General features: G+C 39.8%; 1 protein-coding gene, 1 long non-coding RNA gene and 2 pseudogenes across 3 annotated transcripts; 1 reads left to right on the forward strand and 3 right to left on the reverse strand.

Moving 5' to 3' along the window:
* Positions 1 to 1,361: 1,361 nt before the first annotated feature.
* Positions 1,362 to 2,489, reverse strand: LOC133240959 (olfactory receptor 8B3-like; annotated as a pseudogene).
* A 4,229-nt stretch (positions 2,490 to 6,718) lies between these two features.
* LOC133240960 (olfactory receptor 8B3-like) lies at positions 6,719 to 7,703 on the reverse strand (annotated as a pseudogene).
* A 2,680-nt stretch (positions 7,704 to 10,383) lies between these two features.
* TMEM225 (transmembrane protein 225) lies at positions 10,384 to 13,717 on the reverse strand. Its single transcript, XM_061406269.1, has 4 exons — positions 13,326 to 13,717; positions 12,303 to 12,449; positions 11,839 to 11,973; positions 10,384 to 10,856 (listed from the first exon to the last, which is right to left on the reverse strand). The coding sequence occupies exons 1-4, from the start codon at positions 13,501 to 13,503 to the stop codon at positions 10,621 to 10,623; spliced, it is 696 nt and encodes a 231-aa protein (XP_061262253.1). The 5' UTR covers positions 13,504 to 13,717; the 3' UTR covers positions 10,384 to 10,620.
* On the forward strand, positions 11,557 to 22,734 carry LOC133241148 (uncharacterized). 2 transcript variants are annotated; one of them, XR_009734527.1, is made up of 5 exons: positions 11,557 to 11,736; positions 12,445 to 12,531; positions 13,691 to 13,818; positions 21,929 to 22,020; positions 22,361 to 22,734. It is a non-coding gene; the product is annotated as an uncharacterized LOC133241148 (long non-coding RNA). The 2 variants fall into 2 exon arrangements; XR_009734528.1 differs by lacking the exon at positions 12,445 to 12,531 and having other exon boundaries at positions 22,361 to 22,733.
* Positions 22,735 to 24,374: the final 1,640 nt, after the last annotated feature.

Raw genomic sequence — 24,374 nt, forward strand, 5'->3', positions numbered from 1 at the left:
CTCATTTCATTTTTACATGTAGCTGTCCAGTTTTCCCAGTACCAGTTACTGAAGAAACTGTCTTTCCTCCATTGTAGAATATATTCTTGTCTCTTTTGTCAAAGATAAGATGCCCATAGGTGTGTCAGTTTATCTCTGGGTTTTCTATCTTGATCCATTGATCTATATTTCTGGTTTTGTGCCAGTACCATACTGTCTTGATCACTGTGACTCTGTAGTATGTTATGAAGGGAGGAAGGTTGATTCCTCCAGTTCTACTTTTCTTTCTCGAGATTGCTTTGGCTGTTTGAGGTCTTTTGTGTTTCCATAAAATTGTGAAATTTTTTGCTCTGGTTCTGTGAAAAATATCATTGGTAATTTGACAGACTTCGTTGACTCTATAGACTGATTTAGGTAGTACATTAATTTTCACAATATTGATTCTTCCAATCCAAGAACATGATATATCTCTTCATCTGCTTTGTGTCATCTTTCACCAATATCTTATAGTTTTCTGCATACAGGTCTTTTGTCTCCTTAGGTAGGTTTATTCCTAGCTATTTTATTCTTTTTGTTGCAATGGTGAGTGGGATTTTCCCTTAATTTTTCTTTCTGATTTTTTGTTATTAGTGTATAGATGCAAGGGATTCCTGTGCGTTGATTTTGTATCCTGTGACTTTACTAAATTCATTGATTAGCTCTAGTAATTTTCTGATGGCATCTTTAGGGTTTCTTATGTACAGTATAGCATTTGCAAAGAGTGAGAGTTTTACTCCTTTTCCAATGTAGATCCATTTTATTTATTTTTCTTCTCTGATTGCTGTGTTTAGGACTTCCAAAACTTTGTTGAATAATAGTGGTGAAAGTGGCTACTAATTGTAATTGTCTTCTCTTGTTCCTGATCTTAGAAGAAATGTTTTCAGTTTTTTACTATTGAAAATAATCTTTGCTGCTTTTTACACATTACTTTTAAAAGAACTTTATGAAGTCATTTTAACAGACAAAAGCAAATCAAAGGGAAAATCCATTATCCCCCCACAACCACCAAAAAAGAAAAGAAAAACCTTCAACACTAAAATAATAAATGCATATGTATTATTAGATATTTCGGACATAACAGAAGCATTTGGCAAAGTCCCCAGTTTCCAAAGTTGTTTACTAGTAAGCAAACCCTGCTGGATCTTCCCCATCGGCTTCTTCAGATCCCTACTCCATCCCTCTGCAAGTTTCTCTGGACCCCTCCCTGAAGGTTGGCTTTTGTGGGCTACATCAGGGGCTCCCTGGTTACCTGGTGTTTACTTGGGAACTGTCAGGGGAGGCACTAGCTGAGAGGGAAGAAGGGAGGGGAAAATTACATTCATGGGACTAAGACATACAAACCACTAGACAAAACAGAGAAGCATATATATACAAGAATATATTGTATAGTAATATATGAAGACTTAAGAAATCAGGATGGTGAAACTGGGTACTGTGATGTCAATACTCATGACAATGAGAACTACCACCTCACTGACATAGATGCTGGTACAAGAGAGTTGGAGGACTGGGAGGATGTCACACAAGTAATGGTTGATGACATTCACATTGCAGAAGGTTAGTCTAAGCATGCACCCTGTGTGGGCAGATGCTCTAGCAAACCCCATCACATATGCAGCCAAAGAGAGCACCAAACAGACCTGATGGGACATGGAGACCTTATACAACAAGGGGTTACAGATGGTCACATAGTGATCATAGGCCACTGAGGTCAGCATATAGCACTCAGAGATGACAAAAAAGAAAAAGAAAAACAGCTGAGTCATGCACCCCACATACAAGGTGGTATTCTCACTGAATACAAAGTTCATCAGCATCCTGGGGGTGAAAACGGAAGAGTAACAGAGATCAATGAAGGACAGGTTGAAGAGGAAATAGTACATGGGGGTGTGGAGGTGAGAATTTAGACCATTAAGAATGATCAAGCCCAGGTTGCCCACCATGGTGACAACAAAGATCACTAGAAACAGGTGAAAGAGGGGTTGCTGGAGCTCTGGACAGTCTGTTAATCCAGCAAGAATAAATTCAGTCAATGTCGATGGACGTGAGTCTGAGTGAACTCCGGGAGTTGGTGTTGGACAGGGAGGCCTGGCATGCTGTGATTCATGGGGTCACAGAGTTGGACATGACTGAGTGACTGAACTGAACTGAACTGAAGGAGTCCTTTACAGCCAGCTTTCTATTCTTAACTTTGGAAATCTGTGAGAAAAGAAGAAAATTTCATTAGAAGGGAACACAGCTCTGTCCTTACAAACTAACTTTTATATGAGCTTTATTTATAAGAAAGAGTCTCAGACTGGCAGAAATCATGTAAGTCCTCCTCTGCTTCATAGTGTCTGAAGGCACACACATTTCAACATTTAAATCACTGTCTTTTTATTAAATTTATTTTTAATTGAAGGATAATTGCTTTACAGTATGGCATTGGTATCTACCAAACATCAACATGAATCAGCCATAGGTTTACCCATGTCCCCTCCCATGTCTTTTGTTTTCATGAGTTGTATGGGACAAATCATAGCTCTAACTTTACTAAAAGATAGAGGGATGGGATAGCTGAGGAACAAACCTACCTGTTGATGAGTTTCAGTAGTAGGAATGTATCCCCATCACTGCAACCAACTCATCTGACCAGTCACTTTTTCATTTCTACTCAAGTTTCCATCACTCTACTACATATCTCAGTTTCCCTATGATGACCTTCAAGAAAGAGAGAACTCATATAGAGCAGAGGTCACATCGATATTTTGCTTCCTGGAAGGAAGTTGTTAACAATCTATAGGTGTTGAGGTCCTTTAATGGACTGGAACCTGGTGGTCCAGAGTTGACAATAAGAAAGTAAAGGAGAGAAAGAGGCTGATATTCCTTGGTTTATGCAGAAAGCCAATAAAGCCCCTGGCACGGGGCTTGCTCTGTTCACGGAGGCCTCAGGCACCCTCTCGATGGGGTGAAGGCACAGAGCACCTTCTCGAGAGGGTCTTAGAAGCCCGGGCAGGAAAGTGAACTCAGAGGGCCTCTGCACTCTAAAGAAATAGCCTGAGAGAGAGAGAGAAAGAAAGAAAGAAAGACACGGGGACCAGAGCTCTGATGGAGCAAAGGTGTTTTAATCAACATGGTGTGGGCATATATACTGTAGTTATTTTCAGCAAAGATAAAGATTAAAATTCCAGACTTACAAAACACAGGCGATCCATATTAAAGAGAGAGAGAGTTGTAAATGATCACTTTTACTGTATGGTTCACACGCAGGAAGAGGTACTTATCACTGTATAGAAAAACTAATGGAGGAAATGCCTGGATTCCTCAGTCCCGGGAGAGGCTTGCCTCTCTTCTTAATTCCTGAATATTCAGGAATTGATAAGGAACAGAGAATTTCTGACAGATCCAAAACAGCACACAGGAAGCCTCCTGTTAAAAGCTTCCTGACATATAGGATTTACAGACATTCTACTACAAGATTCCATGAAGTCAGTAATTGGTAACAGGTCTGGAGGAGAGCCTTGGTGGCCTAAACTTTATACTTAACCATATACTCCATTGCTTCTACATATTCTTCTGCTATATTCCATCCTAGAAGAACAGAAGATGAATAAAACAAGGTGGATGTACTTTACCATGTTTTGTAGGATGGCATGAAAGAGAAATAAATTCATTTGGGTGCTAATTAAATTAGCTGTTAAATTAGTAAAAACATACCAAGCTGTATTCTTATAATGACATGTAAAGTTGTATAATACATGTATTTCAACAAAAGAATTTTAGGAGAAAAACAGATATTTTCTTCCTCTGATATTGCTATGCTCTGGATTTGTCACTTGGAACTGCTATAGTTCCCCTGCTACCAGAACGGGGACAAGGCCAACACAGAGGATATGCTCAGAATACAAGCAGTCAAGTCAGAGATCCAGACCTTGGAGTTTCTTGTTATTCAATAGAAATGTTTTTCCTCATTTTTTAGCGATGAGGGAAAAAGAAACCTGGTTAACTCACATTCCTTCCATTGAGGGAACTCAGTGCTGAGGGAGCTTCATATGTGTTTCACCTCCACTCTTCTGGAAGAGCTGGCTTTGGAGATATCAACACTGAACAGATGCAGTCACAGAATCTTCTCCCTGTGTTGGCAAAAGAGTCAGAGCACTGATATGACAGTCTGAATTACAGGAGTTAGTCTAAGGTTCAGGTTAAAGTTGTACCTATAAATCTATTAGGAGACTGTAAAGGGAAACCATAGACTTGGCAGGTACACCACCATATTATAGAGCACATGGCATTTGCTTAAGGCTTGGAATTTTTTTATACCTGATTAGAAATCCAGGCATAAGTCTCCCTTAAGACTTTTCCAACATGATAAGCTCTGCAGGCAAGAAATTGGTGTCTGTTTTCACATCCTAATCATTTCCTTCAGGGAATGTACATCCCTGAGGCATAGAAAAAGATCCTTTCTGTTCTTCATAAAAATGAAAATAATTAATGTCACTGAGAATTTCATTAACTGTCATTCCAGATAACATTAATTTTTGTAAAAATTTATAAACACTTCAGTAAAGGTTATTTATTTTGCTTTATAAAATAGTTTGAGTATCTTTAAATATTTATGAACATTTTATAGACATATAGAGAAAGGATATTTTATTGCTTTTAGACATTATTGTTTCAGTAAAATGCTATTAGGTATAATTCTAATCCAATATTCCATTAAAATTTTCTTTGGGCTGCTCTGACTCAATATGTCTTTGCTTTTAATAAATTAAGTCTATAAGAAAATCAGGGGCTTCCCTGGTAGCTCAGCTGGTAAAGAATCTGCCTGCAATGAAGGAGACCCCGGTTCAATTCCTAGGTTGGAAAGATCCTCTGGAGAAGGGATAGGCTACCCCCTCCAGTACTCTTGGACTTCCTTGGTGGCTCAGACAGTAAGGAATACATCTGCAATGCGAGAGATCTGGGTTCAGTCCCTGAGTTGGGAAGATCCCCTGGAGGAGGGCATGGCAACCCACTCCAGTATTCTTGCTTGATGAATCCCCATGGACAGAGCAGCCTGGCAGTCCATGAGGTTGCAAAGAGTTGGACATGACTGAGTGACTAAGCATAGAGCACATAAGAAAATCACTGTTCTTAGACTTCTATTTCAAGAAAATAAGACTTTAGAATTCCTCAGTTCAGTTCAGTTCAGTTCAGTCACTCAGGTGTATCTGACTATAATTTCTAGATATGTATTAATTTGTACTTGTGCTTACGAGATTTCAACTAACATTTATTTTGAAATAAGTATAGATTCACATGGAATTGCTAAAATAATGCATAGAGTCCCTTGAACTCCATCTAGCTTCCTATCATGATGACATCTTTCACAATTACTGTGTAACAGTAAAACCAGGAAATTGACACTGGTTTAGTAATGGTAACAAGACTTCAAGACTACAGACAGTGAGATTTTAGCAGCCTTATAGGCACCGAGTGTTTGCATTGTGTGTGTGTACATGTGTGTAGATCTGTGCAATTTGATCCTTTGTATATATTCATGTAGCAACACCATGACTGGATACAGAATTGTTTCACTACCTTTAGAAATTCTTATACTACTCTTTTATAGTCACACCCATCCCCTTCCACATTCATCTGTTTTCTCCATCTCTATCTCTTTCATCTCCACCTCCATAGTCAAGTCATTTGAAGGATAATAAATGAAATCAAATAATATGGAATCTCTGAGACTGGCTTTTTTCAATAGTCATGATGCCTTTAATGTTCATCACATTTGTTACATGTGTCAATAGCCATTTCCTTTACTGTTAAGTAGCATTCCATTGTTTACAATTTAAGTTTATTCCATCTTTAGTAGTAATTTAAATATTACTCTATTCTTGTATTTATACAAAAGTAAATCTGTTTTATTTGTGGAAAATATTTCAGGGGCAGGGAATAAAAATCACAGTTAAAGCTGATTCTTCTTTGAATCCTCTTTAAACCAACCTAAGTCAAGGCTCTCATTCTTCCTACTCTAAGAATAAAGACTGAGACATCCAGATTTTTAGTAGATTTTTAATAATTGGTCAAATACAAAGGGAAAGCAAGGAATGCCCTACCACTACACTTTGTGAGAGTGTACAGCATCATTACCAGTCATAAGCAAATTCGTCAGGAAAAGGCATTTGGTTATAACAAAATTTCTATTATCTAAATTTATTATCATTCATTCAATCTCAGTACACATGTGATAGCTTCAGAATTGAAAGTCAATACCAGTGTGAGAAACACATTTACCTTCTGGAGTACAGTGCTTATATACAGTTTTTTTTTTTTTAAACTCTTTCTCCTTATAATGTACAGTCAAATAAGTAAGTGACACCATCAAAGAAAGAATTTACAAATACACAAAAAGGAAAGTCTATAATGAATTCTGTGGTGCTAGATTAGAGTTGGAAATAGCATGTTTGTATTAAATATGTATTAAGATTCATTGTTATTCAGTCACTAAGTCATACCTGACTCTTTGCAACCCCAAAGACTTGCAGCACACCATAGGAGCCACAGTTTTAGGGGACTGCCACACTTTCTTGGATTTTACCTCCAAAACACCCCAGCAGTTTCTCACAGTGAAGATCTGAGAAAGAACCACCTTGGCTGTCACAGGGAAGGGAAAGAGTGATATTTGTAATAATTACTAGTAACAAATAGTACTAATTATTGATAACAAATACTACTAATTATTAGTAACAAATAGTACTAACAAATAGTAGCAAATTCCACTTAGAACACCATTTTCCTCAAAGTCTTTATTTGGTGCAACTTGGACATCTTTGTTCCTCAAACTGTAGATGAAAGGATTCACCATTGGCTCCACAATGGTGTAAAAAACTGTGGACACTTTATCTTCATCCAGAGACCCAGAAGGAAAAGTTTTGAGATACATGAATGCTGCTGATCCAAAGAAAAGAGAAATCATGATTATGTGGGAGCTTCAGGTACTGAAGGCTTTGGACCTGCACTCTGCAGAATGGATGTGGAGGATGTTGGAGAGGATCATGGTATAAGAAACAGATGGTGACCCTGGGAACTATGATATTGACACCCACCACAATGAAAACCACCAGCTCATTGATGGAGGTGCTTGTGCAGGAGAGCTGGAGGAGAGGAGGAATGTTGCAGCATGGACCCAGTGTGGGCCATGACACCCACAAGCCCCATTGCATATACACTCACCGTCAGCAAGAGGCAGACTTGACGGGGCATGGAGACCTTGTAGAGCAGGGGCTTACAGATGGCCATGTATCGGTCATAGGCCATTGATGTCAAAACACAGCACTCATCAATAACAAAGAAGGAGAAGAAGCAGACAGGAGTCATGCACTCTGCATAAGAGGGGATGTTCTGGCTTACAAAACTCATCAGCATTTTAGGGGTAATGACAGAGGAGTGGCAGAGATCAATGAAGGAAAGGTTGAAGAGAAAGTAGTACATGGGAGTGTGCAGGGGAGGGTTCAGACCGATAAGAATAATCAAGCCAACGTTCCCCACCACAGTGACCACGTAAACTGCTAAGAAAATGAAAAAGAGAGGCAGCTGGAATTCGGGCTGCTGTGTTAAACCCAGCAGGATAAACTCAGTCACTGAAGATTCGTTCCCTGGGGCCATTCTTCCCTAGGACATAACTGTGGGAACAGGACAGAGTGTAATGTTAAAATCAGTACCCCACTCTCTCCACCCAACCCCACTCTAATGAGAGAGACCCAGAATGCGAGAAGGAAACCCGACCCACCCGTCTGTGCCTTTGTTTTCTCTTCTGTATAAACGCTGAGGGAATTTTTAAAGATGTGTATCAAAAACACTAACGGGCAAGTTCTACAGGGTTAAGATTCAGTGACCCCGAATCTCATGACAACAGCATCTCTGCTCTACTTCTGCCCTGACCATTTACCAGGCCCACCCAATGATCAGTGGTAAGCTCAGCAGAGAGAAGGCACATCATTTCAGAGTCCTTGGCTTCTATAGATGAGGTTTGGAAGATGAGTAACGGGACAGATAAAATTCAACACTCACCCTTCAGCACAGAGACTTCAATGTTGGGACTTGCTACCTCTGCTTCCTTATTCTTAAAGAAAAGCAAGTGGTTATGATGAATTTTAGAGATGAACAGACCGGAACAGAGATTCTTCTTCTTTGCTATTTTTTGTTGTGAGTGCATTTTGGACTGAGAGAGTCAGAGCACAGACCTCGGTACGCCAGGCTCTGAGGTGCCGTGAGTTACAGGTCATAATTTCTGATGGTGGCTCTGCCAGAGTGTCCTCTCCAGACTATGGGGTGGAAGTAACATCTGCTGGTGCCCAGGGAGCCACCTGCTAATATGACTCAGAGGTTATTGAATTGGGAAATCCTAGGGACCTGATTAAAACTTAGAAGTCTTAGGTTTTCATTGTGTCTTCCCCAGAGATCATGATTTGTAGTAAAGAGAAATTACCTACACTGCATTTAAGCTGAGTTCACTATAACAATGATGTTTTGGAATTAATCCATTTTGCATACATTTTGGTTTGTTGCCAAATGGGGCAGATCCTCAAATAGAAAAGCAGGTGACCTTTCCTGAATACGCAGCACCTACTCCTCTATGAAATATGAGCCACTTATTTATTTAGTTTGTTTTCCCACAACACATGCATTCATATGGTCACTTGCATTTGAATCTAAGTTCCATAAAGGCAGAGATTTTGTCTATTTTGTTCAGTGTTATTTTTGTAGCAACTTAGAGTAACACCTGGTATATGCAGTAGGTATTGAATAAATATTTGCTTAATAAACACTTTATTGGAATGAGAATGAGAAGCCCTTTTTCCTATGTTTCTTGGGACCAATTTTAAATATTACAATAGAATTGTTACCCCACAGACAAAAGCTTATATAGCTTTAAGTCAGTGTTTTTCTTTGTAGACCTGAGTGTGGTGCAGGAAAAGCATCATTAAGATATGCCTAGCTGTTTCAGTAGCATGGCCCTACCCTTTTGTGGGTTTCTGATAGGTGTTATTTCAGGTACTGAGGAATTATTAGGGGACAATCCTATGCCTTCTAGGAGCTTACGGTTTAAGAAAAGTACACATATAAAAAGAAACAGTTTAGTATTTGTTACAAATAAGACTGAGCATGGAAGAAATGATGCTTTCAAGCTGTGGTGCTGTAGAGGACTCTTGAGAGTCCCCTGGACTGCAAGGAGATCAAACCAGTCAATTTTAAAGGAATTCAACCCTGAAAATTCATTGGAAGAACGGATGCTGAAGCTGAAGCTCAATACTTTGGCTACCTGATGCGAAGAACCAACTCATTGGAAAACACCATGATTCTGGGAAAGATTTACGGCAAAAGGATAAGGGGGCGGCAGAGGATGAGATAGTTAGATAGCATCACTGACTCAATGGACATAAGTTCAAGCAAACTCTGGGAGATAGTGAAGTACAGGGATACTAGTATACTGCAGTCTATGGGGTCCCAAAGAGTAGGACACAACTTAGCAACTGAACAAACAGTAACACAGGTAATTATCATATTGAAAACATTCTCTGATACAGCTGGTCTAGTCCTAAATACCCAAGAGAAACTCTAGCTCATGGGCAGAGGGAACTGTGTATAAGAATATTCATAGCAGCACTATTTGTAACAGAATAAAGAAAACAGGGCTGCCCTGGTGGCTCAGTGGTAAAGAATTTGCCTGCCAATGCAGGAAACATGGGTTTGATCCCTGGGTCAAGAAGATCCCTTAGAAAAGGGAATGGCAACCTGGGAAATCCCATGGCCAGAGGAGACTGGTGGGCTACAGTCCATGGGGTCACAAAAGAGCCACATACAACTTTGTGACAAAACAACAACAAAAGAAAACTGCTAGCTTTTCATCAACTGGAAAATGAGTATTTCACATTGTACCTCGAAAGGGGAAAACTTAGCAGTAGTTTGAATGAATGAAGTAGAACAAAATTTATCAATAAATCACAAAACCATAGAGTTGAGTGAAAAAAGTGAGTTGTTAAAAATAATCCATACAGTATGACATTTAATGATCTTTGAACCCTGGGATAGCTACTCTCTACAAATTTACAGATGCATAAAGTTGTAAGAAAAATGACATGAATGTAAAATTATCAACAATGCATCATTAAAGGTGTTTTGCAGTGAAACAAATGAGGGAATTGAGATTAGAAAAAGAACTAGGGGAATATCAGTTATACCTATAATGTGAAAGTTGGGTGATGTATATACAGGTGTTTATCATGTTGTTTTGTATTTTTTCTGAAGGGTTGAAATATTTTACAATAAAGTCAATGAGACTAAAGGTAGTGCACATTACTCTAAATTATTGTGATAGAGTTAATAATATAGCAAGTATCAGTTATATGATGATATTTATTATATTAATAACATGTTATTAAATGGTGAGAACAAATAAAAGCTGGTCAGGGTAAAAAAAAAAAATTGAGGCTTCTGGATCTTCTTATAGACCCCAACCCAGTTTTAGTCATTTATATAATGCCAAACTAGACCATACAGCTGGACCTACACACACCACATATGCACAAGCTTTTGCCATCAAGATGAACATATACTGAAAAATAAATTGTCAAATCACAGAGCCCAGGTTACACGACGTGCTTGGATGTTCAGTCTTTCTGGAGAATCTTCTTTCATGTGGGCAGAGTGTAATCGAACAATACTACGAGGCATTGCAGTACCTGCTGGTAACGAAACAACTTTGATAGAAACCCCATGTTGCTCCATAACTTGACTTTTTCTGGCAGATCTGGGAATCAGGCTGCCAGAACCATCAATGGGCTGCTTGTACTGTAAGAGAGAGAGGAATCCTGGGAAAAAGAGAAGCCAGGGAAGGGTGATGAAGGAACAATAGAAAAGTCACAGAAACACTTCCCTCCCTATGCGCCACGAGGCCCAGATCTAAAGCCTAATGGTTCCTTTTGAACTGCCCCAAGCCATTCAGGAGGGGGATGCTTTAGCAGGAGAGTTTAGAAGTGTATGCAGAATAGCTTAAACACAGCCCAACTACAGTCCATGGGGTCACTGAGAGCCGGACTCGACTGAGCACACATGCACAAGATTGGGGCTTCCCTGATGGCTCAGCAGGTAAAGAATCTACCTGCAATGCAGGAGATGCAGTAGACTTGTGTTCAGTCCCTAGGTTGGCAAGATCCCATGGAGGAGGAAATGGCAACCCACTACAGTATTCTTGCCTAGAAATCTCATGGCCAGAGGAACCTGGCAGTCATGGGGTCATGGAAGAGTCAGACACGACTGAGTGACTGAGCACACACACAGGCAGTGCTCAACACAATTGAGAATTCTTTCTGACAGAGGACAGATGTGCTTCTGAGTTAGGGAGTTTAATTCCAAGGGAAAATTTAAAGGCTTCTTATAAGAGTCTCTGGTGTTTGTAGGTGGTCACTGTGCATCAGACACTGTTTCTCTGTGACCTCAGGCTGTCCTGGCAGGACACTATGCCCCCAGGGTCACTGCCTCCACATGAATGAACATTCCCTATCAGTTACTCTCTTTAGTCTTGAAGTTAGCTGTTATCTCCACTCTGAATGGGGCAGGTATGAAAGAAAAGGTGGAAAGGAAGGGTTCCCTTGGAGGCAAGCGTATCGAACATCTCACTCAGCCCACATCCTTTCAGGAACCATCCTCAGAGCGAGTCTAACTCCCCCACTAGCCGTTTAAAATGCAAAGGTTGGTAACTTTCCCTCTATCTTTTTTCCCATCCTCTCACTCTTGCACCTATCAGAGATGGATTGGTTCTTAGCTCTCATCAAGGGCCCTGAAGACACTCACCAGAGATGAATAAGAATAAAACATTTAAGTACGCAGTGAAAATGATCCAGCTGATCTTGTAACTTGAGTAGTACATGGATTCTCCTTGACGTAGCATGTGGTGATACAGTAGGAGTGCACCGAGCAGAAGGATGCCTGATGTCCAGACAAAAGGGGAAAGAAAAGTCCCTTCTGATGGACCCTGGCTCCCGTACTTAAGTCTTAATCCAAGATATGCTTGACTTCCCAACCCCTAACATGCACAACTGCATCTTGTCCAAAGGTCAATGCCACTTGAGTGGTGGATAATATTTGGCAGCTGTGTATCTAAGCCAAAGAACTGGGAGGGCTGAGTTAGTCAGAGACCACAGCCTGGACCTACAAACCAAGTATGCCTCCAATCCTATGTTAGGGAAGACAAGTATGCCTCCAATCCTATGTTAGGGAAAACAGGAAATTACTTGTGAAAGAAGACAGGGAGTTACCTGTGAGGAAAGCAAGGCAGGCAGTCATAATGAGAGTATATTTGGTTTGAGGAATCATATAGGTGAATTCAAAACCCAGGAGCAAGTTATGCATGAAGGAAAGGCTGAGCACCACAATCAGAATGTTCCTGATCACTTCCAGGCCATCTGTTGAAAAGAAGAAGCTGTATTGAGAGGAGGACAGATGTTTCTTCTGGCTCATTTCTACCTGGGGCACACAAATCTCTAGGTAAACAAGAATGAGGTGAAACATTTGATTAAATAATAAAGAGCAAAGATGGGGCAAGAAAGAGGTAGGGGTCTTAAGCTAAATGGGAGACGGAACCAAAAGAAACTTCTCTATCTTTGTATCTTGTAAACTTCTTTCTCTTCTATTTTTTCAAAATGTATTTCTTGCTAAACATTCTTGTCTTCTTCTAGTGGCAATGTAACATGTTTTCTTTGCTGCCAGTCACCTTTCTTTTATATCCTCACATTCTAGATGTGCTAGATACCCTGTTGCTACTGTCAGGGCTTCTCAGAGATCCATCAGTTAAGTCTGTGAGCTTCTAAGCCTTTCTCCAAAACATGCTAATACTGAGCTTTGCGGAGAAGGCAATGGCACCCCACTCCAGTACTCTTGCCTGGAAAATCCCATGGACAGAGGAGCCTGGTAGGCTGCAGTCCATGGGGTCGCAAAGAGTCGGACATGACTGAGCAACTTCACTTTCACTTTTCACTTTTCACTTTCATGCGTTGGAGAAGGAAATGGCAACCCACTCCAGTGTTCTTGCCTGGAGAATCCCAGGGACAGCGGAGCCTGGTGGGCTACTGTCTATGGGGTCGCACAGAATCGGACACGACTGAAGCGACTTAGCAGCAGCAGCAACTGAGCTTTTGGGGTAGGCCTTGACTGTTGATTATGGAAGTAGGCACACTGCAACCACAGGCAGTTGCACTAGAGGATAATGCTGAGATGAACAGAAGTCAAGGAAGGATGAACCCTCATTCTCTACCCATCTCTTTCCATATAATAGCGCTGACCTGATGGCCACAGGGGAGTACAACATATCCACGGACTGTGGGTTATTGTAGGTTTTTGGGGTCCCAACTTCAGTTCAGCCCATTCTTCTATGATGATTCCTACTGCCAAGAAGACTAAGATCCAGGAGGAGAAGAACATGTTCGTGGCCTCGACCTTTCTGACTAGTATGTGCACCATTGAGATTGGAGATTTTAAGCAGAGACCATCACCAATATCTCACGTGCTTCTTCTTAGATATGATTAGTCACAAGAAAGAGGGCAAAATTCTAGCTTTTAGTGATTCCTAACACGTTGGCAGTGGCAGAAGCTGAAGTAACTTATGAAACAAACGATAAATCCCACTGTTCCCCACTCCTCCACTTAGGCTAGTCTGTCGTCATGGCTCCCAACTGCTATGGAATCATCTTGGCCTGACCCTTGACCCTGAGACCTGCTGCTATGGAAGCACCTAGGTCCTAGAGGCCTTGAAAGAGGATCCAGATACAGAAGGAGGTATGATGTCACACATAGAGAACACTATCAGATATAGGAGCAACTAGCAGTCCTGAAAGAAGTTAGACGTGTGTGATGGAAGACATTAGATTGATGAACATTAGATAGGGATCAATGAAATGCACAAGGTATTTGGATCACTATGTCAGCTAGCTAACATCACAAAAGAGAATGCCCACTCATAATTTGGGGTGTTTTGACGATAGGTGAGGGATTAGTGAGATACAGGTCAGAGAAGAAATCATATACGTAGTTAGGGAAAACAGGAGTCAAGATGCCATTAAATAAGATGTAAACCATGGGAGCAAGCACAAGCATGCTTATGAGAAATAATTTAGTAAGTACTGGTTTTGTTTAAGTTTAAAGTACTCCTTAAACTTATGGTGAGATGAACAGGGCATATGATAGAATTACTCTTGAAACTTAATTGTAAGTTAAGGGTTATCAACCTAGGAAAGGCAGTTGAAACATGAATGTGCATATCACCATGAGACAATATCACACAGAAGGTGACAAGAGGCAGCGAAGGAAATTCTGATTAACATCATCATTTATGAAAAGGAGAAAAGAAGGAGAGGTCAGAGCAAGGCTATGTGTGTGTACATGCATGCTAAGTCGCTTTAGTTGTGTCCGACTCTTTGTGATCCTGTGGAATGTAGCCCGCCAGGCTCCTCTGTCCATAGGATTCTCCAGGCAAGAATACTGGAGTAGGTTGCCATGTTCTCCTCCAGGGGATCTTCCCCACCCTGGGTCGAGCTCCTGTCTCTATGTCTCCTGCATTGGCAGGCAGGTTCTTTACCACAAGCGCCAGCTACAAGAATACAAATGCTGCTGAATAATTAAAGAAGCTTGAGTTTTGAGGAGACATTAGATTCCTAATGCAGAGAAATCTAATTAGGTGGAAGCTGAACATATGTCACTTGATTTGATGATTAGAATGTCACTGGTGGTTTTGGGCATGGCATTCTCTGTAGAACAATGGGAGAAGTGAAAGTAGAAGGGAGATTGTTGGCTTTTACATTTTTTTTTTTAAATAGTCATCTAGATTAAAGAAATAACAATAACTGGAAAAAGAAAATCAGAATTTTAGTTTCAAAAGGGAAGTATGCGATTTTGAAAAAGTAGAGACTGATGGGATAGTTCCTGTGTACCCTTTACCCTGCTTCAATGCTCATCCCTGAGTTATTCTGAAACAAACCCAGAGAACTTCATCCTTAAATATTTGTTGGTGTCACTAAAAGATGAGGAGTAATTTCTCCTCCTGGATTTACTTATTCTCCCTCTTTGTTTTCTTAATCTGGTTTATAGAAGGTTATCAATTCATTGATATTTTCAAGATCCCTTTACATATTTATCATATGAAAATATTATTTTAAATAGATTTTACTACTTTAAATTTTTACCTCATTATTTCTCTTTCCAATTAATTTTTTAATCTCTCAAATTTCTAAAAACAGTTAAAACTTCTTTAATATGCCAGGATTTAAGGTGACCCATGTTTATCTGTGCACAGAGTTTGCTATATCTCACATACTTTTTCCTACTAAACAAGTTTAAAAATAATATTTTAAAGAGCAGTTATGTTTTTCCAGAAAAATTGAGCAGAAGAAAAAAACTGAGCAGAAGATTCAGAGATGTTTTCATATACTCCCTGTATATCCCACACAGGGACAGCCTTCCCTGTTCTCAACATTCCCACCAAAGTAGTACATTTGTTACATTTATAAACCTACAATTACATATTATTATCATCCATAGTCCATGGTTTATGCTAGGGTTCACTCTTGGCTTATGTCTCATATATTTTCACATTAGACAGATCTTAATGTTAATTTTGACTCACCATTTAAATCTATTTGGGACTGTGTTCACACATATAAATGTTTCCCACTGGAATGTAAAGAGTATCTTTACATTCCAGTGAAATTATAATATTGTAGCATTCATGATTTCAAGATTAACTAGTAAATAATTGAACATAGTCCCATCTGGGACAATTAAAACTTTTCCTGAGACTTACCTGGTGGCACAGTGATTAAGAATCCACCTGCTGATGCAGGGGACATGGGTTTGATCCCTGATCTGGGAAGATCCCACATGCTGAGGAGCAACTAAGCCTGTGAACCACAACTACTGAGGCTGCCCTGGAGAGCCTGTGAGCTGCAACTACTGAGCCAGTGCAGCACAACCACTGAAGCCCGTGTACCCGGAGCGCTTGCTCTGAAACAAGAGAAGCCATTTCAATGAGATGCTCGTCCGCTGCAAGGAAGAGTAGCCCCCACTTGCCGCAACTAGAGGAAGCCTGCATGCAGCAAGGAAGACCCAGCACAGCCATAAATAAAGTAAATGGATTATTTTTAAGAAAGAAAGAAAGGAACCAGCTCCTCTCACACACCTGAGGGCAGGAATGAATGCAGGTTCTCAGCAGAGCAGGAAGATCAGTGCCCAGACCACCTGGGCCTCTCTTCTCTGTCCTCTGCATCCCTCACCCCCACCTCCCTGGAGCCCAGCTCCTCTCCCTCTTCCCCTCAAAAAGCAGAATCTTTTACTAAACACCAGTAACTCTGGAGACCAAAAAGAAAAATGGAATAATTATTCATCTAAAGCAGTGTCTGTGTCACTTATGCACTTGATTAGGTGCCTCTGTGATCCAGTTTCAAGACGAGAATACCCACTAAGACTCCATCCCCTGGATTGCGGTATCATAGACAAGTCTGGGACTGTGTTGTTTCTGAGTCTCTCTCCTGGATATTTGTTTTCCTTTATTTCTAAATGAAAGTGTGATAGCTACCTCCCTCTACTCTACTTGGAATACCCTTCAGCTTGGGAGTGAGAGACTGTAGGCTAATACTCCTCACTATCTAAGACCTGGATGGTCTGATTCCTGCCCGTGGGATATGTATTCTAGGCAACACTTTATCATGATCCCTGGAGCTGAAACAGCTCTTCCTGACATCTTGAAGAGAAAGGCACAGAGGGCCAGCCCGAACTTTGGGGCACACATACATGGGCAGAAGATCCCCTTCTGCCTGTTGAAAGTTAGCGAAGGTGATGATTGCAGTGTTTATAGGGGGGAGTCTCTATAAAGCATGTCTATGGTCTATGTCTGTTCTTCCACTCAGATACTTTTCACGTTATTTGGCTTACCCATCCCCTTCTTCATCAGATGTCTTTCTGAGGTGTGGACTTTCACCTTCAGGACAGAGTCATGTGCAGAACTGGGCAGTGGCATTTCGCTACTTTCTAGTCCAGGATTTCTTGATTACGTACCTCCCTGGAATGCTACTGAAATAAAAAAAAATTCATTTTCCAACCCCAGATTTGCATAATCAGACAACCTGGGGTTAGAGGGAGCCACTTTAGCTCTATTTCCCTCTGACAGGTAGAAACCTGAGGACAGTATGAAGCTCTCACTGAGAATGGACTCTGAACCATTTCCTTTTGCATTTTTACAGTATTTGAAGTATCTAAAAACCCATATTTGATTTTGGTAGAAATCTCTACAAGATGTTGCCACACATTACCATTTGTTGGATAAAGTAAAGGAAAGTAAAGTAAAAAGTCACTCAGTTGTGTCAGACTCTTTGCTACCCCGTGGTCTATAGCCTATCAGGCTCCCCCATCCCTGGGATTCTCCAGGCAAGAACACTGGAGTGGGTTGCCATTTTCTTCTCCAATGTATGAAAGTGAAAAGTGAAAGTGAAGTCTCTCAGTTGTGTCCGACTCTTAGCGACCCCATGGACTGCAGCCTACCAGGCTCCTCCATCCATGGGATTTTCCAGGCAAGAGTACTGGAGTGGGGTGCCACTGTCTTCTCCAATTGTTGGATAAACACCCAGCAAAGCACAACAGTCATGCAGACCATGTGTGAGAATGTGTCTTCACTCCACCGACCAAGGCTCCCTTCAGACTAAAGCAGCCATGTCTGGTGGAGCAGCAGCAAGCCTAGGGTGCCCATGGGGGCTCCCAGGCACTGTGGGTGGTGGTGGAGTGGGCACTCTCCCTGGTGGCTTGTACTTAGGACAGTGAGAGCAGGGTTTGAAGGGAGCAGCTGTTCTTTCCAAACCTGAATGCCCCAACAGAAAGCTTCAGAAGGTCATAGATTAAAAAGAGCTAAAAAATTAAAAAACAAGATGAAAAGACAAAACTACCTCTCTAGTGTCCAGGCTTTTTAGTAGCTCACATGACTTTAAACATTCTCCTTTCCTGTACCTTGAGACAGCACTTAAATCATAGCTTTTGGATAAAGGAAAAGAGGAAGAAGAGAGATGGCAGCCAAATCATTCTCTGTGTTTACTTTTAATGCTTGTCTCTCTGTGTAACTTCTTGATCTCTAAGATTTATTCCATTCCAGAAGCTTTCCCCAAGGAAGCAAAGGAGAGTGACAGGTATAAAGTCAGTAAAATCTTCTGTATTGGTATTCCCAAAGCAGCAGCCGAGTAAATTTTCACATGTTATTTCACATAATCCTAATAATCCAAATCCTATATTATTTTCTGTCTAAGGATTAAAAAAAAATATCTCCTAGAGGTACATATACCCTTTAGTATTTTTTTGGATGACTACACCATGCCAGTGGTGGAAAATAAATTATGTAATTATCTGTATGAGAATAAGATCAATGGTTTGCTGTGCCCCACAGAGAAGGATTTGATACATTTGAAATAATTTTTCTAAGTCAGAAAACATGTTAACAATTATGTATAGGGACTCAGCTCACTTTAATTCAACAAACATGAGTTAGCACAGAAAGCAAGTCACCTAGATTATCTCCTTCCACATTGGGAGGGATACCTGGCATAACTGTGAAGACATTGCTTTAGCTCCTTTAATTTTGACTTATCCTCATTACAAAATGCATATGAGATAGTTCAAATATTTGCCCTTGCCTTTGAATTACATTTAGTGTTTTTTGCAATCTGGTAGATGATTTTGTAGCAAATTGCAAATAAATTTTAGTTCCAAACAAACTACTTGTGTGGTGAGACAGTCACACACACACACACTCACACACACAGAATCATAATAGTCTGAAATGAGATTTATTTAACTAAACATTATTCACGATATGTGTGATTCATGGGCTGGTAGAGGGCTTGTATAGGTATTGGGTATACCTGAAGTTCTGTGTTTAAAATACTTAACTCCAATTTTTTTTTAAATACATAAAATAAAAAATAAAATATTGGCTCCAATAGACCTTATGCAATAATTTTGCTAGAACACATATAAGGAGAACAGATGCTTATCTGTAATACTTTATTTTAAGGATAAGTGAGAATCCTGTGTCAAATATCTACTCTTCTAATACCATAAATCATACCTTTGAGGACTCGTTTCCTTTCATTGAGAGATGATCTCTGAGCAAAATTCAAGTATACAAAATAGTATTATGAACTAGATTCACACGCTGTACATTAGATTCCAGGACTTTATCTTATAATTGAAAGCTTTAAAAAATAGTCAGTATATAAGGTGGTGATGTGTTAGCTTGTTGTGATAATCATCTCACAATACATCAAATCATCAGTTGTACACTTTAAGTATGTGTGTGTGTGTGTACTCAATTGCCCAGTCATGTCCAACTCTCTGAGGTCCCATGGACCATAGCCCAACAGGCTCCTCTGTCCATAGAATTCTCCAGGCAAAAATACTGTAGTGAGTTGCCATTTCCTTCTCCAGGTGATCTTCCTAACCTGTAGACTGAACTCTTGACTCTTGCATTTCCTGCATTGGAAAGTGGATACTTTGAAACTAGGGCCACCTGGGAAGCTTACATTTTAAGTATACACAATATTTATTCATCAGTTATACCTCAAAAATCTGAGGGGGGAAAACCCAATCTTACTTTGTGATTTTTCTTTCAGGAAATGAAAATCTTCTTGTATAAATTAGCATATCTTACCTCTTTTTCAGGCCATGAGTCTCTAAGTTGGAGAAAAACAAAATATTCTGATTGAATTAGGTATCTGGTGGTGATTAGCTTATCTTACATCTGAATATCCCCATGTATGCTTCAACCTAAGTGAATTTTCTGAAGACAGTTTAAAATCTACCCTTCCCTAAAGACTGCTGTTATTGCTATAGACAGTAGTGGTCTGTCTCATCTCTGAAACTCAACCAGTTCCTACTGCTTTTTATAATTACTTGCTGCTCCTCTCAGGGATGGGCTTGATATATTAGGAGTGATGGTTCTAAGCCAAAGAGCACTGGATACAGTGCTTCAGTCATTCAGCAGTTGGTGAGGATGAGGCATGTGTTGGCCAGTCCTCTCCTCACTAGACTGCAAGGTTGTGAAAGAATTGATGCTGCATCATCTTTCAGTGTGCTCATCTGTAGTAGACATCCTCAATACTTGTTTTGCCCATGTTCTGTGACTTGTGGGATCTTTGTTCCTCAACTGGGGATTGAAACCCAAAGCCATAGCAGTAAAAGCACCAAGTCCTAGTCACTGGAATGTGAGAGAACTCCCTGCTGCTGCTGCTGCTAAGCCGTGTCCGACTCTGTGCGACCCCATAGACGGCAGCCATGAGGCTCCCCCGTCTCTGGGATTCTCCAGGCAAGAACACTGGAGTGGGTTGCCATTTCCTTCTCCAATGCGTGAAAGTGAAAAGTGAAAGTGAAGTCGCTCAGTCGTGCCCGACTCTTAGCGACCCCATGGATTGCAGCCTACCAGGCTCCTCCATCCATGGGATTTTCCAGGCAAGAGTACTGGAGTGGGGTGCCATTGCCTTCTCCGGACAGAACTCCCTAAAATATTTAATAAATAAATTTAAAAGATTCCATCATTTGTCACTTAAAGTTATATGACAAAATTTTTTCCATTCCTGGACATATATTCAGAAAAGACAAAAACTAATTTGAAAAGATACATGCACGCCATGTTCATAACAATATTATTAACAATAGCCAAGACATAGTTCAGTGGTAAAGAGTTCGAGAACCAAGCAGTAGACATGGGTTTGATATGGGTTTGATCCCTGGGTCAGGAAGATCCCCTGGAGGAAGAAACAACAACCTGCTCCAGAATTCTAGCCTGGGAAATCCCATGCACAGAGGAGCTTGGTGGGCTACAGTCCAAGGGATCACAAAAGAGTTGGACACAATTTAGTGACTAAATAACAATGACAAAAAGACATGGAAGCAACTTAAATGTCCATTTTCAGATGGATATATCAAGAAGATGTGATATATATATAACATATTCAGTGGAATATCGCTCAGCCATTAAAAAAGAGTGAAAAAATGCCATTTGCCGCAAAATGGATGATCCTAGAGATTATTACACTAAGTGAAATAAGTCAGATAGAGAAAGACAAAAATGATATCAGTTAATATGAAATCTAAAAAAACAATACAAATGAATTTATTTACAAAATAGAAATAGAGATAGAAATCAAACTTAAGGTTACCAAAGATTTGAAAAGGGAGGGAGGGATAGATTAGGTGTTTGGGATTAACAGAGACCCACTACTACATATAAAATAGATAAACAACAAGGACTTACCATATAACACAGGGAATTATATTCGATATTCAATATTTTGTAATGGTTTATAAAGGAAAAGAATCTAAAAGAGAATACATATATACAGACATATATATTACTGAGTAACTTTGCTACACTTGAAACTGATACACATTGTGAATCAACTATATGTCAATAAAAATTTTTAAAGGAAAAAGAGTAGCTTTAAATAATTTTGAAGTAGGGTAAATTTATGTAATATTTCAATTATTCCTATTTTTTTAATTAAAGCTTTATCCACATCTTATTTAAAAATATGACTGGAAATCTACCACTATAGTTTAAAATAATTCCTATGAGAATATTGCACTCTTTTCTTTACATATTCTATTTCTTCATCATTGTGTTCTAAATATATATCTGATATGGGGCTATGATAATTACATTGTTCTGGAAATGTGATGATATCAGGCAGGTTTCTGCATGTAAAAATAATATTATAGGATATATTCTTACAAATATTCAGCCCACTAAACCCCAGATGTCAGAATCCCTTGAGGAACATTTGCTTTTATATTTCTAGGCATAAAATACTTGAACTGAGAACAGAAGTCACATTCATCCAAACGTGCTTTTTCTTAGCTTAAAGAAGAAAAGGAACAATCGACATCTTTGCTCTTAAAGTGATGAGAACAGGGAAAGAAAATATACTCAGCTAGTTTCAGAGGAGGAAGGTGAGTTTCACAGTCACAATGTTCATGTTGTATAGGAATTAAAACAAACAGGTTCTAAATTAATTCCTGGTTTTCCTGTAAGCTAGAGGTTCTGATGTTTGCAGGCCATGAAGCCACAGGAGTTGAGAGAAGAGCCTGTGGAGACCTATCTTAGACTCAGATGTGTAGTGCTCACTTTGCTTACTTAAATATGTGTGAATTAGTCTGTGACATCACTGGCCTCTAAAACAAGAATTTTAATACTGGAAATATTTTTATACACAATGGACACTGCACGAAATGTCTTATTTAATTTGCATGATAATTCTTAGAAGTATTTTTTCTTTTTTTTTTATTTCAGGTTAAAACATGATCTCAGAGAGCCTCTTTGATGGGTCAGATGTTACACTGTGTTAGCACTGGCAATGAAGCAAAATGTATTTGACTCGTGACTCAGTGCTCTTTCTGCCACTTTTGTGTTAATGGTGCTCTTCTTTAAAAGGGGTCAGTTATTTGACTGTCAACTTTGATTTAAAAATATATATATATATTCTAGACCCATTTGTCCAATACTACAGCCACTAGCCTTGTATGGTCACTGAGCTTTTGAAATGTAGTGTGATTTGAGGTGTACTGTAAATATAAGCACATTATTAATTTCAAAGATTTGTACAAAAAAGCACAAATTAATTCATAGGGATTTTTACATCATCATATGTTAAAATGTAAGTTTTTGTATATACCAAATTAAATACAGTATTAAATTGATTTCAGGAAAAAAATGGGCTTCTACAACATTAATCACTCATGTGACTGTATTATCTTTCCTTTTTAAAATTTTTTTCTCTTTTTAATTTTTTGACTATGTGGCATGTGGGATCTTTTTTCCCCAACCAGTGTTCACATCTGTACCCTTTACACTGGAAGGGTGGTGTCTTAACAACTGGACCACCAGGAAAGACCCTGCATTATCTTTCTACTGAGAAATGCTGATCTAGACTTTACCTTTGAAAAAATACTTTCAATTCTCATAGTTTTAATAGTAGTAGGCAGTGCATGGAAATATTTAAAAACTTAGCTTTTAGATTGCTAAATTGTTTTTGAATTCCAAAGTGCACCTAAGTGTAAGGCGAGTGCAGAGGAAAAGAGAGCAAGCCGGGAAGTCCAGCAAGGAAAGGGAAATTTATTAGAGGGAAACAAGACAGTGACTGGCCCTTAAGAATAACCAGCATCCTCCCCTTCTGACAAGGTCTTTCTTATACCGCATCAATGAAAAATTCTCTGAAGGGACTGTTAATTTTTAGCCTGTAGTTGAGACCTGTGGTCATGTAAGCAGAGGTCTGGAGTCTGGTGGTCTCATAGCTTTGAGTAGTAAACACCAGTGAGAAAACAAAATGTCACTTGGGCAATTTGGTCAGTCTCAAGGATCACTGTGATTTTATTCTTTGCAAGGTCAGCATAATGAGCCATCTTAACAATGAGACCCCATGTGGCCCTATCATTCCAAACTTCTTGATTTAGGATAAAGGCCAAAAGTCAATCTTCCATAATTGCTTCCTGTGGGACAGGGGCATCATGGGGGTGAGATAAGAAAAGGCTGGAATGTGGGTCAAGGGGATTTGTGTGGGGTTGAAGTTTCTGATAATCTGAGTGAGTCAGAAGTAGCTTGTGGATAGTTCGGTTGGTGAAGGTTTGTAAGGGGTGCTGAAGAAATTTTGAAAAAAGACACATTAAACATGGATCATAAGTTACAATAAGGGTAAGTAGAAGAAGAGGGCCTGGAAAAGGTAGGACCCAGAGTATCCAATTCCAATAGCTTAACCAGTTTTCCCATGAATTACTGAGGTATTGAGGTATTCTAGAGGACCTGTCTGTCAAGTTTTTGCTGCTACCTTTCAGTTCAGTTCAGTTGCTGAGTCATGTCCAACTCTTTGCGACCCCATGGACTGCAGCATACCAGGCTTTCCTGTCCATCATCAACTCCCGGAGCCTACTCAAACTCCTGTCCATTGTGTCGGTGATTGCATCCAACCATCTCACCCTCTGTCGTCCCTTTCTCTTCCCACCTTCAATCTCCCAGCATCAGGGTCTTTTCCAATGAGTCCATTTTTTGCATCAGGTGGCCAAAGTATTGGAGTTTCAGCTTCAGAATATCCAAGACTGATTCCTTTAGGATTGACTGGTTGGCTCTCCTTCCAGTCCAAGGGATTCTCAAGAATTTTCTCCAACACCACAGTTCAAAAGCATCAATTCTTCAGTGCTCAGCTTTTTTTTATAGTCCAACTCTCACATCCATACATGTCTACTGGAAAAACCAAAGCTTTGACTAGATGGAGCTTTGTTGGTAAAGTAATGTTTCTGCTTTCTAATATGCT

This window comes from Bos javanicus, chromosome 29 (genome assembly GCF_032452875.1).
Source record: "Bos javanicus breed banteng chromosome 29, ARS-OSU_banteng_1.0, whole genome shotgun sequence".
In the NCBI taxonomy this organism is placed as follows: Eukaryota; Metazoa; Chordata; class Mammalia; order Artiodactyla; family Bovidae; genus Bos; species Bos javanicus.